We start from the raw sequence: 17,042 nt of genomic DNA on the forward strand, positions 1-17,042 counted from the left end.
TAAGATGCTTATAATATTACGTTTAATTTAAGCCATATTATCAATTTCTAGGAAACAAATATTTTAATGCAAACTCAGAGTCAGGACTTTACTGGTAAGTTAAATTGCAGTCATTTATATCCTCACATCCAGTAACATGGCAATTCTCAAACTGGTTAGAATTTAAAATAAATAATAAAATAAAAAAACACATTACACGGAGCAGTCAACACACAGTTCCATCTAGAAAAAAATACATGATCAGGCAAAGTAAAGGGACTGGTCAAGAGGAAGAAAAAGGAGGAAAGAGATACTGTTGAGCTTGATGGATAAACCTTTTCACTTGAGAGCACCTTAACTGAAATAAGCCTGCCCTGTAGAGATTACAGTAATGGTGTTAGAATTGGGGAAACAGCAACTCTAAAAGGAGACCTGGCAACAACACAGAGACAGTAATACTGTACAACATTATTTTGTCTGATCTATGAAAAGCCCTGGTATGATCTTATGGGACACGGATACCAGTGTTGGACAATAGCTACCATGCCATATAATGCCATGCGGAGAGTAGATTTTTGCTGAACAGATTTGTAAATGCAATAATCAGCTGGGAGATGATGGTGTATATTATATTCCTATTATGTATATATATATCTCTATCTATCTATCTATCTATCTATCTATCTATCTATCTATCTATCTATCTATCTATCTAAAATATTTCCAGTTAGTGTTTTACCACTTACAGAGTTTGTCCCTTTTGGCCATCTCTCCTCATTATGTAGAAATTGGGGGGATTTCTACCTTCATGTAATGTCACCATTATTTAATGCAGGCATAACACTCCTTTAAAATCCCAGTAGGACTTCATGTCTCATTCATTTCTAGCCTACGTGACAGGCCTGGCCAGATGAGCAATGGGCACAGGTTACTCTATATAACCCGCCTTACTTTTTACTACATGCTTTCTTTTCTTTACATATTATACCATCGTTATCCCTAAGTGGTGGATGCCTGGATAGACCAACACTTCCCCAATGAACATGAATGGATTATAAAGTGAGGCAGACGATGTGCTGGATTGGATTCTCTCAAGTGAAAGGGGATCCATGACTACAATCTCCATGCGAAAACATTCTGTATATAACCATAAGAAAGGAGGGGGGGGGGAGAGAGAGAGAGAGAGAGAGAGAGAGAGAACATACCCATCTGGACAGGTCACTAGGCTATCAAAGTTGAAAACAAAATGGTAAAGTGAAGGTTACATTGACTTCTCTGTAGAACTTTTCAAGATGAGAAAGAACATCAATCCAACAGTAGTTGTAATTTCCAAATAACAAGTTATTCCATGTGACATTTAGTGGATGTTGTAGACACACATTGGCACATCTGAGTACACTTAAACTGAGTGGTGTGGTCATCAACATTATCATTAAATATGTTTTCACTAACGCATGGTTTGCAATATTTGTATCACAGAATATTTTTGTTAAGTTATTTTTTGCCTGTTATTATACATTTGTTTATTGTATTAATTGATAACCTACAACACAATACAGGTACAGGAAGTAACAGGTTTCACATAAAAAAACTAAAATAAATGTTAACATAAGGAAGTCATGTGGACTAAACAGAGCATAATGTCATTATACAAGAATAATGGCAATAAAAACACTGCAACAAAACATGGTAACTTTATATTAGGAACCCACTGGAAAAACTGTATAACTAATGCAATAAACTTTAAAGATATCAACAATGAGATAAGGTAGAATGGGTAAAAGATATAACAATTTTAATGGATGGTAGCACTAATTTAAGCTTGTGGACAATAACGCTGGCATCTGTGGAACGTGCTCGGCTGATGACTGAAGCTCTCCATATAAAATTAAAACAGTGACATCTAGATACTATAAAATAAAGAAAGTGCTTCAAATCACTAATAATAAAGACATGTATATTACATCTAGAATAATACAAACTAGGTAAATAATAAAGTGTGTTGATGCAAATAGCATAATAAGGCCTGGTTCTAAGTGTAATCAGCAGCCTGCTTAGGGGTGTATTTACTAAGCCTTGGGTGGAGATAAAGTCGCTGGAGATAAAGTACCAGCCAATCGGCTCCTAACTGTCATTTTTCAAACCCAGCCTGTGGCATGGCAGCTAGGAGCCGATTGGCTGGTACTTTATCTCCACACAAGGCTTAGTAAATAGACCCCTTACTTCCTTAAGGGGGGTACTCACGGAGCGATCGCTGCTTAAAATCTAAGCAATCTGACTAGATTGCTTAGATTTTAAGCAGCGATCACTCCGTGTGTACCCCTCACAGCGATAGCGATGCGCAGCCCTGTGCATCGCTATCGCTGGTGCTAGAATGGCCTGCCAATCTAGCAGGTCGCTCACTTCACCCGCTGGGTGAAATGAGCGGCACCCCCGTCTCCCCCCGCACGCTCAGCACACATCACGCTGTGCTGAGCGGGGGGAGAGATGTGTGCTGAGCGAACCGCTCAGCACACATCTCTCCCCAGATCGGCCCGTGAATACGGCCCTTTATGCTAAAGTGAGACTCAGCCAGTATATACTGGGACATGTGCGTCTGCACGAGGAAGTCTATGCCCACTTTTTAAACATCTGTAGCTGCAATCATCACGTCATCATCAGTATCTGGATCATTCATTCCCATGTCTTTCCCCCACACACCTTTTTATTCCTTAATGTTGTTTTTGTGAATTATAAAACACAATTTTATATTTAAAAAAATAAAAAAAAGGGTTCAATTAAAAAAAAAATAAAAAAAAAATTATTGTGCTGTTACAAAATCTCACTACTAATTTTCTAGTTTATTGACCTCTCTTCATAACAAGTTTCCAGGTAAGACTTTTCTTTATATTAAACATAGACGATAAAGCAAGAATGAAAAAAAAATCATACAGCAATAAAATAGAGACAGTCTGCTGTAGTTATGTCATTTATTCTACAAGAAAATAAATAAATAATCTAGCCAGTAAATCCAACTGTCAAATAAAAGGAGAAATATAATTATCATATTGCAGAATGAAAAGTGAAGGCTTATTGTATGGAGAAGATGGAATCATAAATTTCTTTCCTGTCACTAGATACTTATAGTTGAAAACCACTAAGAAATAAAGAAATAAGACACGTCAATAAATAACATTAATAGTAGAAGACTTATGCAACTTGTTTTACTTCATATGCAAAACATAGCAAATGGGCTTCTTACAGTGTGTTAAATGCCACATGGATTTTCTTATTTGTCATTTCAAAGTTACACTACCATATGGACAGCTACAGAATCATCTGTAATAAAGGGACTCTCTCTAAAGCTCGGTACACACTTGCCAAAATGCACCCAATACATCGTCAGATCCTGGCGGATCGGACAATATATATCGTTCACATTGTCCAGTGTGTATTCAGTATATCGTTAACGATGCGCACTCCTGCAGGTCATTAACGATGTACAATAGCTTTTGTTTTCAACTTGAAATCTAAAGATATTGTACAAGACGGCATGCCGTCACTGACGAGAAGCAAACAATGGGGCAGATGTATTAACCTGGAGAAGGCATAAGGAAGTGATAAACCAGTGATATGTGCAAGGTGATAAAGGCACCAGCCAATCAGCTCCAATATGTAAATTAACAGTTAGGATCTGATTGGCTGCTGCCTTTATCACCTTGCACATATCACTGGTTTATCACTTCCTTATGCCTTCTCCAGGTTAATTAATACATCTGCCCCAATATCGTTCAGTGTGTATGAACGATATTGTTTGCATGGGGGAGGGAGAGGGGGATCTTGCATGATGTCACAATGCAGATCCATACTACTACCACGGCATCAGAAAATGGAAAGAATTGTGTTCTTTGTTATCTTGCAAGCAATCACTGCTTCTCCAGTTACACCATAAATGTCCACATGAGAAATGAGAAACTTAACACACATACAGGAAGTTTTATGACACAGATACTGTGTCCTCAACACATCCTGGCTTAAGTGAAGATCTAGGGGAAATTTTCCAAAAAAATCCCTTATTCTTGGTTTGGCTGCTCTTGAAAGGATATGAGAGGTTTATAATTTGATAGCTGCTCTGTAGTTCCAGCTTGGACAGCTGGTAAAAATAAAACAATGTAAAATGCAAATGCTCTTTAAGTGTATCGATATTAATAAAATAAAAAAAAGTGCACAATTAAACGATATCCATACACCGTTCCATACTTTCAGATTTATTGTCCTTGTATAAAATTACCAAGCTCCAATAAATTACACCTGGTGTTTTAGGTGTTACAACATTTCGCCTAAGTACTGTTTAATGGACAATGCGAAGTAGTTAGGACGAGTTGACAGTACCACGCCAGAATGATTAGGAATTAGTGGCAGATCCAGTGAATTTAAACACTCTCCCCAATGCCCTCTGATGTTCAAAACCATGACCTTTGGTGGTTGGATGGAGGAATGCAGATTCAGGTACTAATAAAAGGAAGAGCAATAGTTAAAAATTACACTGGCTAGTGTTCCGTGTATATGTATGTGTCTAAACAACTGGGAAATTAATCTTAGTGCTTACTGGACAAAGAAGAGAGATAAAAGGTGATATACTCGGATTGACTGAAATTTGGTAAACTCAATACCATTAAGCAATACTGTAGTTTCAAAATTCTGGACCTAAAGAACTCCATTGAATGCCTAACAAATAAAAATATTATCAGAGCTTATCTGCTTTATATATGGATCTGCAGGCCTCAAGCAGTGCAGGTCCCTCTTAATGGTGGTTAGCAGCACAGATGATGCAGGGAATCAGTATGATATCAACTGAATGCCTCCTGATGCAGGACATAGGAATAGATATGGAAGAGAAAACAGGATATGGAGGCCTATTTGGAGTTGGACACAAAAGAGACTGTGTTTGCAGGCATCTGTGGAAGCCCCATCTATGCTAATTATCTTATGCTAATTTGTGATTCAGAAGGCTCTCGCGAGGATCCGTGCATCTGCAAGCGCAAAGTCATGCCGCCCACTAATTTTACATCAGCCACCAACTTTAGTATTGGCCCTTGCACCAGCACATGCTGGATGCAAGAGATCCATTAGAAACAGGCTACCCTACGCCATGCCATGCGGGCAACTCCAAATCGTACAGAGCTTTAGATCCACGTCCACAAAACACCCCTGGCTCTGACATTCCCATCATTCAGGACAATTCTATGCTGCGCAGTTCCAGCCCCGAAACACCCAATTTCACGGCCTGTATTCCAAAGCTCGCCATTTGCGTCTGTGCACAGAGATCTGCCAGATACATAGTGTCGTATATATGTACAGACATGAATGGAAACAGATAAGCTGTTATATTACCATAATTTGGCACCCAGACATACTGTATGGATTGCTAATGGCAATCACACACATTTATTGCATCATAAGGGCAGTTTTCTTTGTTTTATTTATTCTAACATTTGGTCCCTGCTGACAACAGGTGCAGCCATGTGAAGGCCTCCACATCTACAGTATATCGGGTGTAAGTGACTTTGCTGAAGATGCAAACCTTCTAGAGAATAAGTGGAGAAATTGCCCACAGAAACCAATCAGTGTCTCTCATTTTACAGACTGAGCTAGATAAATCATAGTTACAGTAGTTGGTTGTTATGGGCAACTTCACTTTCTCTCTGGAAGGTTTTATACATCTACACCAGTTTTATATGTAATGTGCAGTATAACTGGTTAGTTTACACACTATTCTTCAGTGTTTAATTGGCACTGTAATCACAAATGTACCTGTGTGCACACACTTGCAGGAGCACATTAACCTTTTCACATTAGAAAGCAAACTCCTGTGAGGTTACTGGGACATGAGACACCGCTGCCGCTCATCATTGTAGCAGGTCCTGTTCATTGCTAGGCGACCGGGATGTTGCGTCACTTTAGTCGCTCTGTTTCCTGGTCTACAGCTGCAATCTGTTAATCCTTAAGGGGGCTGGTCTGCCTGGTGCACTGCTATTGGTCCCTGCTCCTGATCATAAGCAGCCTGCCCTGCACAGCCTTGCCGGTGATATTTACTAATTTCCTTAGTTCCTGATTCCTCTGTTTATCATCTTGTTTGGAATCCCTTTGTCAGCAGGTCCCTGAACACTATCTTGCCTTGCCAAGTACCGTAAGTACTCCCGCAGCTAAGTGACTTTGCTATTAATACCTTGCCTTCTCTTCTCAAGTATTTGCCCTGGGCTTTGTGCATTAATCATTGTTGTGGATCTCACCTGTTCCTTGCTGGGATTGGTGGCAGACTGTCATTACAACCTCATACTGGACTGCTGTAGTAACTCTCCATTTGTTGTACCTTGGACTATTACTGTGAATTCCTGTTATACTTTATCACTCTGCTGCCTGAATAAAGTGCTGAGTATATCTTCATTTCTGTGGACATTTATTACCAACAGCAGTCATAGTGCAACATTCTTGTGATGCATTCAAGTCCTGGTTCTGATTTGTGTATTCACCCATCAGCTGCTTATCACCTGTGCTAAAGTATTGTGCTGCACTCCAGACCTCACATTACTCCCTTATTGGTTAAGCCCACATCCATAGTCTGCTATTATTACGCTTTGAGAACCCTGCTACATCTAGTTCCAATATCCTCAACACTTCTAGTATTCCATAGGCCAGTCTCCAGTTTCCATACCATTCTGCATTTGCCTGCAGTTACCACTCCAGATAACAATCCTACGATCTTCAGCCAATTGAGTAAGCCTCTACAGCTAGAGGTTTAAGTCCTGGCGGCATATCCGGCACTAAGGGAACAGCGGTTGGCTGTTATAGGCAAAAGACCCTCTTGTGGGCTCTAGGAGTCTTACACAATTGGGCTGGAGTTCCTGAACAGACATTCCATTGGTGATTGACAAGCTCAGGGAAGAGCAGCAGAGATCTGAATCAGACTGCACTAATAAATCCAGACAACTATCTAGCTGCTTTGCCAGTTACTAATAGATCTAATTTACACTGGTTCTATATGTTTCTCACCCACACTCATTACCTGTTCCCACAGCTAATTATAGGACATGATTCGAGCAGCACCACTATGTGGAATACCCTCTCACACAATAAAACTTTCCTTTAGCCTCCAAGCATTACCAGAAAACGTAACCCCTTAGACAAGGTCCTAAACCACCTACTTTACCTCCCTAGGCTAGTCTACTAGATTACCTCCACTCTAGCCAGTTTTCACAAAATTTACATACAGTATGTCATCTTTCTGTATTCTAACAAATTGCTGACCCCCACATCAACATTTTTCTTGTGACTGGCTCATATACTGTAGCCCACTAAGCATGTTTTAGTCTTGCAACATGGCTGGACCAATATGCAATAAGTGACACTCAACTTCAGGTATTGAAGCTCCATTGTCCTTCAGATGGTAAGATTGTGGGCAGGTCCCTCTTACTTCTCTTATTACAGTTTCATTTTATTATTGTGCGCAATTGTAAAGTGCTACAGAGTACGCTGTCGCTATATAAGTAAGTTTTAATATGTATATAAATAAATAGTTGCTGACAGTTGGAGAGATATTGTAGAAGTAAAAGTAGAAGTATAAAATGCCTTATCTGTATGAAAAACTTAACTCGTATTGAAATCATGAATAATAACATTCCATATTGAAAGTGGCACTAAAATATATTTCTATTTATCCTAAAGTTAGCTACAATGGTAAACAGAATGGGGTTGAAAAGGAGTGTTTAGTATGTAATTAACGACTGTGAGTGTGTGCTTTGGTACAATAAGATTATTTTCTTTTTTTTTTGTACATCCTTAAAATGTTGTATCACATATATGGGTCTCACTCTTTAATGTTTCACTGCAGAAATAAAAAGTAAGAACCAATGTTCTAAGCATTAAATTTTGGAGTTTCTCTCATGTAAAATATAATTACCTGCTAAACTGTCAGATTGCTCCATATTGTATTTGATAAAATTGATTTGTGGAAGTAAATATAAAAAGTCTCTTCTGAGACACATGAACAATGCAGCCAAGGCGGTTTTAGCAGCTAAGTTAGAGATCAACTACCTCCCCAACCATTATGGACTGGTTTCTTAGACTAGATATGTATATAATTCTTAAAGATGGCATCCCGCGCCCCACCGCCCTGTACACCGGCGCCCCCCTGTTTGGTACGTGGAGCATATAACCTCGACCCTTCATCACTCACTAGCTACCACCCAATCTCTCTTCACCCTTTTGCCTCCAAACTACTTGAACGACTGGTCTACAGCCGTCTCACAAGCTACCTCTCTGACAACTCCATCCTCGATCCACTACAATCTGGTTTTCGCCCACTCCACTCCACTGAGACCTCCATGGTGAAAGTCACAAATGACCTGCTTTCGGCCAAATCCAGGGGCCACTTCTCTCTGCTCATCCTTCTGGACCTCTCTGCTGTCTTTGAGACCATGGATCATCCTCTCCTTCTCTGCACACTCCAAAACATTGGCCTATCTAGTACTGTCCTTGACTGGTTTTCCTCTTACCTCACCAACCACTCTTTCTCTGTGTCTGCCTCCGGCACCACCTCACACCCTTCCATCCTTCTTGTTGGTGTCCCTCAGGGTTCTGTTCTAGGCCCCCTTCTGTTCTCCCTGTACACTTCTTCCCTGGGTGCGCTCATTAACTTCTTTGGCCTTCAATACCACCTCTATGCTGATGACACTCAACTCTACCTCTCCTCTCCTGATCTGTCCCCCCCCCCTCTGTCCTCTCTCAGGTTTCCAGCTGCCTCTCCGCATTCTCCTCTTGGATGTCTGAACGCTTTCTGAAGCTCAACATGGACAAAACTGAACTCATCATCTTTCCCCCACCCAGAGCAACACCCCCTACCAATATCTCTATCACGGTTGACAACACCATTATCTCCCCCGTTCCTTAACTCCGCTGCTTGTGCATCACTCTTGACTCCTCCCTCTCCTTTGCACCCCACATCCAAGCATTGGCACAGTCCTGTCGGTTCCAACTATGCAACATTGCTCGCATCAGGCCATTTCTCTCCCAGAGTGCAACTAAACTTATCATCCACTCACTGGTCATCTCTCGACTCGACTACTGCAATGTTCTCCTCACTGGCTCGCTTGCTCCCCTCCAATCTGTCCTGAACTCCGCAGCTAGGCTTATCTTCCTATTCCGCCGCTCCACATCTGCCACTCCCCTTCCCCTACAGAATCCTCTTCAAACTCCTCACCCTCACATACAAGGTCATCTCTAATTCCACTGCTCCTTACATCTCCAACCTCCTCTCCCTTCATACTCCCTCCCACCCCTACGGTCAGCCAATGACTGTCACCTCTCCACTGCCCCGGTCTTTGCTTCCCATGCTCGAGTTCAAGACTATGCCCATGCTGCACCCCTTCAGTGGAATTCTCTCCTCCGATCCATTAGACTCTCACCGACCTTGCAAAGCTTTAAACGGGCACTAAAAACCCACCTATTCATCAAAGCATACCCTCCCGATGCATAATCTAGTCCTGAGGCTGCTCCTCCATCCCCCTGCCTCATGCCTTAAACATCTCGGCTTTGCTTACATACTGCCATCAGGCTACCTCCCGCTTGCTTGCACCTCATGTCATCTGTCTGTCGCCGCTTCCCACTAGATTGTTAGCTCTTCAGAGCAGGGCCCTCTTTCCTCTTCTTGTCAAAGCCCTCTTCTCGACACATTTCACTCGCAGTCTCTCCTATTCAGCGACCATCTTTACCTGCTTTTTCTCCTGCTGGTCAAGGCTCATCTTCATCTATGGCCACCAGCCCCAAGTAGTACGATGGTTACTCCCTCACTTGTGGCGCCTTATAAATAAAATGTAATAATAATAATAATATAATTTAATTTTTTTTATGGAGGGGGTCGGCCACGCCTCCTCCGTTTGGCCACACCCCTCCTTGTATCAGGGCTCGCCGGAACGGTCAGCGCCCCTAGACATTGTTTCTGTCCGATTGAGGCCTACAAATTCCCTCCTTTTCCACCCAACTTTCTTTCCTCTCCATTACTTACCTTTTGTGTGTCTGTATATTGTTTTTGTTTTGCATCTGTTATGGCATTGTAAACTTTGGATACAATTTGTCCATATTTAGACAGTACAGTATCTTCATTTTGTGCCTTGTAATTGTTCTACTGTTGAGGACGTATGTGTCTTTAAATAAAAGAATGTACGAAAAAACAACAACATTGATTTGCTGAAGGATAAATATTCTACTGATCAGAGAAAGGAAAATAGGTCATAAAACCTGTTCTATTTTGGTATAAACTACTGACCAAAGTGGAATTTGGACAAGCTACTGTACAGTATAAACCTGAAAAACGAAGATAAGCTAGATGGTTTTTTCTTCTTTAAATACAAACAATATAGATGACATTGGCACAAATCTAACAAGGTCCTCAATTTTATTTATATCATATTGTAGCAAATATATAAAGTACAAATTTACATTATTTAAATAGATTTAAGGCATGTTTTCATGCAATCATTAGAGTGAAAAACAAGATTCTAGATCAGCTAATTATATCCTCCAAACAAAAATTTAACACTATATGAATCAGAAGTAGTAATTAAACTGTTCACAAGATTAGCTGTCCTGTAAGTGATCTAGCAGTAACACCATGAAATTAATCTACAATAAATGAAGGTGAAATGAGCACATGGGCATAGCTATAGTGGGAGCAAGGGGTGCCATTGCTGTGGGGCTTAGAGGGACCTGAACCCAGCTCATACAGTTATTTACCAAGTTTCCAAAATTGTCTGCTAAGAAAAAGGGGACTCGGCAGTGGCGATCTCCGTCTCTCCCACTGAGTAATGCTCTATACTTAAATGATCCATCTCCCACACTTTTGTGGGACAGCTGAGCTAATCAGTAAGCCCAGCAATGCCAGAGAGTGGACTTTTTTCTGTTTACAGCGAATCTGGGGGATAGGAATTGAGCTCCGAGATTGTTTACCGTCCCTTTTTTATTGTCCCAAAAAGGGACAGTATGCCTAAATGAGTAAGAACTCCTCTCAGAATGGAATATTCTGCATTAGGAAGTATCCTCTCAGGTAGGAGTTGATTAGTCAATGTCCTCTGTGTGTCATAATGTAGACTGGAGGCACTGTGTGGCATAATATGTACGGACAGCACTACAATGTGGCAAATAGTGAATGGAGAGGGAGGAATACAATGTGACATACAGCAATATGAACTGATGACATTGTGTGGTATAATGTGAACTTGGGCACTTCCGTGGGGCATAAAATGAAATAGGGCACTACTAAGGGGCATAAAATGAAGTAAGGCACTACTATGGGGCATGAAATGAAGTAGGGTACTATTACTGTATGGTGCATAAACTGAACTTGGGCAATATTATGGGTCATACACTGAGCAACCACAATGAAGAGAGGTGTCTTTCTAGACGCATTGGGGAGGCACCCCTTCAAAATGTTGCTAGGGGGTGAACAAAGTTCTGGCTAGGCCCCTGATTAAACGCTACTGTAATACTAAATTGAACAATTTATGGTAGAAGATAGGCTTGTATGAATCCTTATAAATCTGTTTGCCATGATTCAGTTAAATTTAGCCCCCAAATTGGTGGATCCCAACAAAATGTAAAAAGTTCTGCTTGCAGATTGCATTTGACTGCATCCTGGGTCTGAATCACCTAGTCCACTTCCTATCAGGTGCAGTTACTCTGTTACCATTGAAAATGTTGACACAACAATGTCGACAGTTATGAAGTTGACATTGTTGAAATGTCAACATAGAACATGTCAACATCTGCACAGAGGCGGCGGAATGGGTGGGGGTGTCGAGGGGGCAGCATGCCCTCCCCAAACATGACAGAGGCGCAGGGGAGCGCTTACCCCTGGATCACCACGGAGACTCCTGTCCTACTTTAAAAAGTCTGCCACCGCAGCGTGCTTCCCCATGTCCTGATCTAGATATCTTCACACAGATGCATTACTGGGAGGAGACGGGAGTGTTCCAGCAGGCTCAGCATGGGGATGGGGTGCTTGGGGGCTAATCTTTGGTGGAGAGCCAAATGTATTCTCCCCCCCCCCCCCTCCTCAACCACAAAACATTCTGGCGCCCCTGCATATGCAGAATATCCACATGTTCATAGTGTAGACTTGTGGAATTAGTAAATTACCTCGTGTGATGCCATTTTATGTTGTTTATTTCTGTCATGTTTCCATCAATGTACAATGCTGGCTGTATTAAGCATGACCATAATTACATATGTAACAGGAGCATACCCGAGGTATACTGGGTTTAATATTTCTAGATTTAAGTGAAGTTAAATGATGGTAACAATTAAGAAATAAAAATTGAAAACCTACAGTATGTGCACAATTATTTAATGTATATTTATGTATTTATTCATTATGTACCATTATTTTTATATACAGTATATACTATATATACATCTGCGGCTAATATATATGTGCAATATGATTATATATACAAGGACAATGGCAGAAATGATTGCAATTTCCTATTCAAGTGGTTACTTGTGCTACATATAAACTCCCCTCATTCACCACCATACACTAATTAGCTGCTAGGACGCTGAGTAACATGTATGGCTCATGAAGCTAGATGTCAACGTGAAGCAGTGATTGAAATACATGGCCTGAAGCAAGGGGAGCTTGGCAATTCCAGACCTGCCTACCACGGTCCCTGCTCTGTTCTACTGACCATTAGTGGTGAATGTCACAAGCACAGTGAAGTCCTTAGTCTTAACTGCTTAGTGTGGTACCCAGGAGTGGCTATAACGTGCTGAATGATTTCTTTATTATTTACTAGTAATTATTTTAATATAAGTTGAAATATTTATATAAAGTATGTTTCCAGCTGGGAAGAGCATATACATACAGTACAAACTGATCACATAACATCTTGGCGCCAGATTCTGTTGAACATTTCCTCACATGAGGTGAGAACCACTTAGGCAGCAGAATCCTAGGGACAGTAGAGTTGATTTGGTTACCTCCCAACTGCTCCTGTCACCAGACGCTTTATAGCAACTGATTGCAGGAAGAGTTGAGTCTCTTGCGCGCATTCCTGCAATCAGCACGTTTACTAACAGTGTGGAAGTTAGAATAGGAGAGGCAGAGAAGACCATCTTCTTCTTCCATCCATGCTACCTACTCTTCTAACCTGATCTGCCACAAAGCTCACTCATATGCAAGTACCTCCCTTAGCACTAGAAAAGCCACAATGCACTTCAGTTTGTATTTAAACCCTAACTGTCTGTGCTTGATGCTACACAAGTTTGCAGTTAAATCCTGTATGACCATTAACAATTTCCATGTCTCAAAAATTACCTAGTCATTTTAACAATAATGGGACAATTAATTTCTCAGCAATGTGGAGTTGCGAGGAATGCCTGTGCATGTCATGGATAACTACAGCACCACAACAGCACACATTTTCCTGCGTACCTCAATGGGGTGTGAGGGACAACATGCAATGTCAGTGATTGATAGTTGCAGCAGTTCCAATTTCTACTGCACTTGGGAGATATCACTTCTAACTGAGCTGCCCCTTACTAATCTTAAAAATTAATTTAGTCTTTGCATGTGTGTCATTGGTGATTTACGTTGCCCCTTAATAATCTTAAAAATTAATGTAGTCTTTGCATGTGTGTCATTGGTGATTTACGTAAAAAAAAAGAAAAATAAATTTCTTTGACAATTTTATGAATTTGGTCCGAAACCTTAATCTATATTAAAATTATACCTTCAGATGCCTTACATTCACAATTTGTTTCGGGATGTCTTATTGTATACTGTTTGCTCAGCAATAATAAACATCAGTTGTCAAATATCAGAGCTGCATTCTAGAAAGGAAAACAATCATCTCAACAAACAATTAATTAGCCCTACAGTCTTCATCTATCTGGTGAAAGGGAGAAAATGTTTAGAATGGAAACAGCACAAGTCTGATTTAATTTGGCGCTTTGAAATATAACAATTACACCATGTAACAGATCTCAATCTCTAATGCAGACCTAATAGCCTTGCATTGTTCTATTAGATTTTGAATTTTAGTACACATTTTCTGTCATTATTAAAGTTTAGGGGCAACTGTTGCTTTTTTCTGGGCTTCACGGAATACAGATAAGAAAGTGGTAAAGAAAAAAATAAAACTTACCCCTTCATTGCCATTTGACGTTGTGTTTGCCAACATTTCTTGAAGGGCCCTGACAGAAAGGGACTGCTCCAGCACAAAATTGCAGATACAAAGGTCCGGAGGAACATACTGCGGAAAAACAACACAAGGATCAACTTCAGTATGAATAAGAAAATAAATATAGTCAAAGCAAATTATAGAGTCGCAAAGTAATTTTTTGGGAGCAGACAAAGAGTCCCCTGGAAAAAAGGGCATGTTTCCCATTTACTTTAATATCAGCATATTAGTTTAATGTATAGTTTAAACAATTCCTCTACGTATAGTGTAGGTATTTAATGTTGAACTACAAGTCACTTATATAAACCACAATTTAGATAATGGTTAATTCAGTTAGGTGGTATCAAAGCATTGAGGCCACAAGGCTCCCATTTACCATCAACCAATCATCTAATAGTAGTTCTGTCTTAGATCTTCCTAAGGAATACAATCCCCCCACCATTTAAAAAGTTTAGAAATGAAGAACATTCCCCATTGGATTAAAGGGTACTAACTTGAAATCAGACTAAAAACTTCAATCTCTCCCTCTGGAGTATGGTGGAACAGAAAAACAATATATTTTTTTAATACGATAAAGAAAAGCATTGTGCAGTATGGGGCCTTGTTGATATGAATCGCGTCAGCCACTCCTTCCCAACGACTCCTTGGTCTCTCCTCTGATATACAGTATTCTAGAGTTGAGACATTATAAGTAGGCATATTACTCTGCTTTTTTTAAATCTATTTTAATGTAAAGAAACAATTTTGCATTTATATTCGTTTATGTAAATTTCTTATCCCTATTTAATTTGATAAGCATTGCAAATGTTTGTCATCAGTGATCGCAAAAACGTGCTATAGCACGTATTTTACCCCAGAACGGACAGTGTGGACCCAAAAATAAAAAAACGCTGGACGCACTCTGGCCAGCAGCGCTGTCTGTGTCCTGTGCCACACGCCGCCTAAAGCGCTCGGTGCCCGTTGTTGTCATGGCGCTATATGGGTGCAGGGTCCACTCCCTGCTGCCTGTGAAGTCCGGAAGTGAGTGCTGCACACGCACGCTGTGCACTACGCCGGTCAGGAGTAGGCAGGCGCATGGAGCAGATCACCCACTATCCGGCCCCCCGGTGTTCAAAGTGTCGTCCCCCCCCCACGGACTCCGGCACCCCCCCAGCAGGCCAGCAGCACTCCCTGCTCTGGACTTTGGATTTCATGCACATTGACCACCAGCACATCATAAACATAGTAACATAGTGACATAGTAACATAGTATCTGAGGTTGAAAAAAGACAATTGTCCATCGAGTTCAACCTATTTGTGGTGTCCTATGCATGATGATTTGACTAAAATTTCTGACTGATGCTGCTGTCAGCCATTGCATTTTATCCCTATTTATAGTAACTATAATGCATGACTATGCACCATACCCCTGGATATCCTTATCCAATAGGAATTTATCTAACCCATTCTTAAAGGTGTTGACAGATTCCGCCATTACAACTCCCTCGGGCAGGGAATTCCAAAAACGTATTGTCCTTACCGTGAAAAAGCCTTTACGCTGTATTGTGCGGAATCTCCTTTCCTCTAACCTGAGCGAGTGTCCACGAGTCCTCTGTGTTGATCTAACCAAAAACAGGTCCCGCGCAAGCTCTGTGTATTGTCCCCTTATATATTTGTAGATGTTGATCATATCCCCTCTTAGTCTCCGCTTTTCCAATGTAAACATGCCTAGTCTTTCAAGCCTTTCCTTGTATTCCATAGTCTCCATGCCCTTAATTAGTTTGGTCGCCCTCCTCTGTACCTTTTCAAGCTCCAGGATATCCTTTATGTAGTACGGTGCCCAGAACTGTACACAGTATTCAAGGTGTGGCCTCACTAGTGATTTATATAACGGGAGTATAATACTCTCGTCCCTAGCATCAATACCCCGTTTTATGCATGCTAATATCTTATTAGCCTTCTTTGCTGCAGTCCTACTTTGGGTACTACTGCTTAGCTTGCTATCTATGAGGACACCTAAGTCCTTTTCCAGTACAGAATCCCCTAATTTTACCCCATTTAGTAGGTAGGTGTAATTTTTGTTCTTGTTACCACAGTGCATTACCTTACACTTGTCTGTGTTGAAGCGCATTCTCCATTTGGCTGCCCATGCTTCTAATTTAACTAAGTCGTTCTGAAGAGACTCGGCATCCTCCTCTGTATTTATATTTATAGCCTTACACAATTTGGTATCATCTGCAAAACTTGACACCATGCTCTCTAGACCTTCTGTTAGGTCGTTAATGAAAATATTGAACAATAGCGGTCCTAATACTGAGCCTTGCGGCACACCACTTAGCACTTCAGTCCAAGTTGAAAAAGATCCATTAACCACAACGCGCTGCTTCCTATTATCTAACCAGTTTTTGACCCAAGTGCATATTGTGCTTCCTAGCCCTGATTCTTGTAGCTTGTATATAAGTCTCATGTGTGGTACAGTATCGAACGCTTTGGCAAAGTCTAAAAAGATTACATCCACGTCTTTCCCTGATCTAGGTTTGCGCTTACTGTTTCATAAAAGCCAAGTAAAGTTGGTTTGACAGGATCTGTCCTTCATAAACCCATGTTGATTCCTTTTAATGACCTTATTGGTTTCAAGGAACTTCTGAATACTATCTCTTAGAATACCTTCCAATACTTTCCCCACTATAGATGTAAGACTAACTGGTCTATAATTACCTGGTTCAGCTTTACTTCCCTTTTTGAATATAGGCACTACTTCCGCTATACGCCAGTCTTTGGGAACCATACCTGATATAACTGAATCCTCAAAGATCAAAGATAGCGGTTTTGCCAGTTCAGAGTGAAGCTCCATTAGAACCCTTGGATGAA

At 40.7% G+C, this 17,042-nt stretch overlaps 1 protein-coding gene across 1 annotated transcript in view; it reads right to left on the reverse strand.

Moving 5' to 3' along the window:
• Positions 1–17,042, reverse strand: part of RYR3 (ryanodine receptor 3) — a 1,295,770-nt gene that overhangs the window by 694,786 nt on the left and 583,942 nt on the right. The window contains 1 exon segment of the mRNA XM_063948019.1: positions 14,157–14,264. Within this exon segment, the coding sequence (XP_063804089.1) occupies positions 14,157–14,264 (108 nt within the window).

Source organism: Pseudophryne corroboree, chromosome 12 (assembly GCF_028390025.1).
Source record: "Pseudophryne corroboree isolate aPseCor3 chromosome 12, aPseCor3.hap2, whole genome shotgun sequence".
NCBI lineage: Eukaryota > Metazoa > Chordata > Amphibia > Anura > Myobatrachidae > Pseudophryne > Pseudophryne corroboree.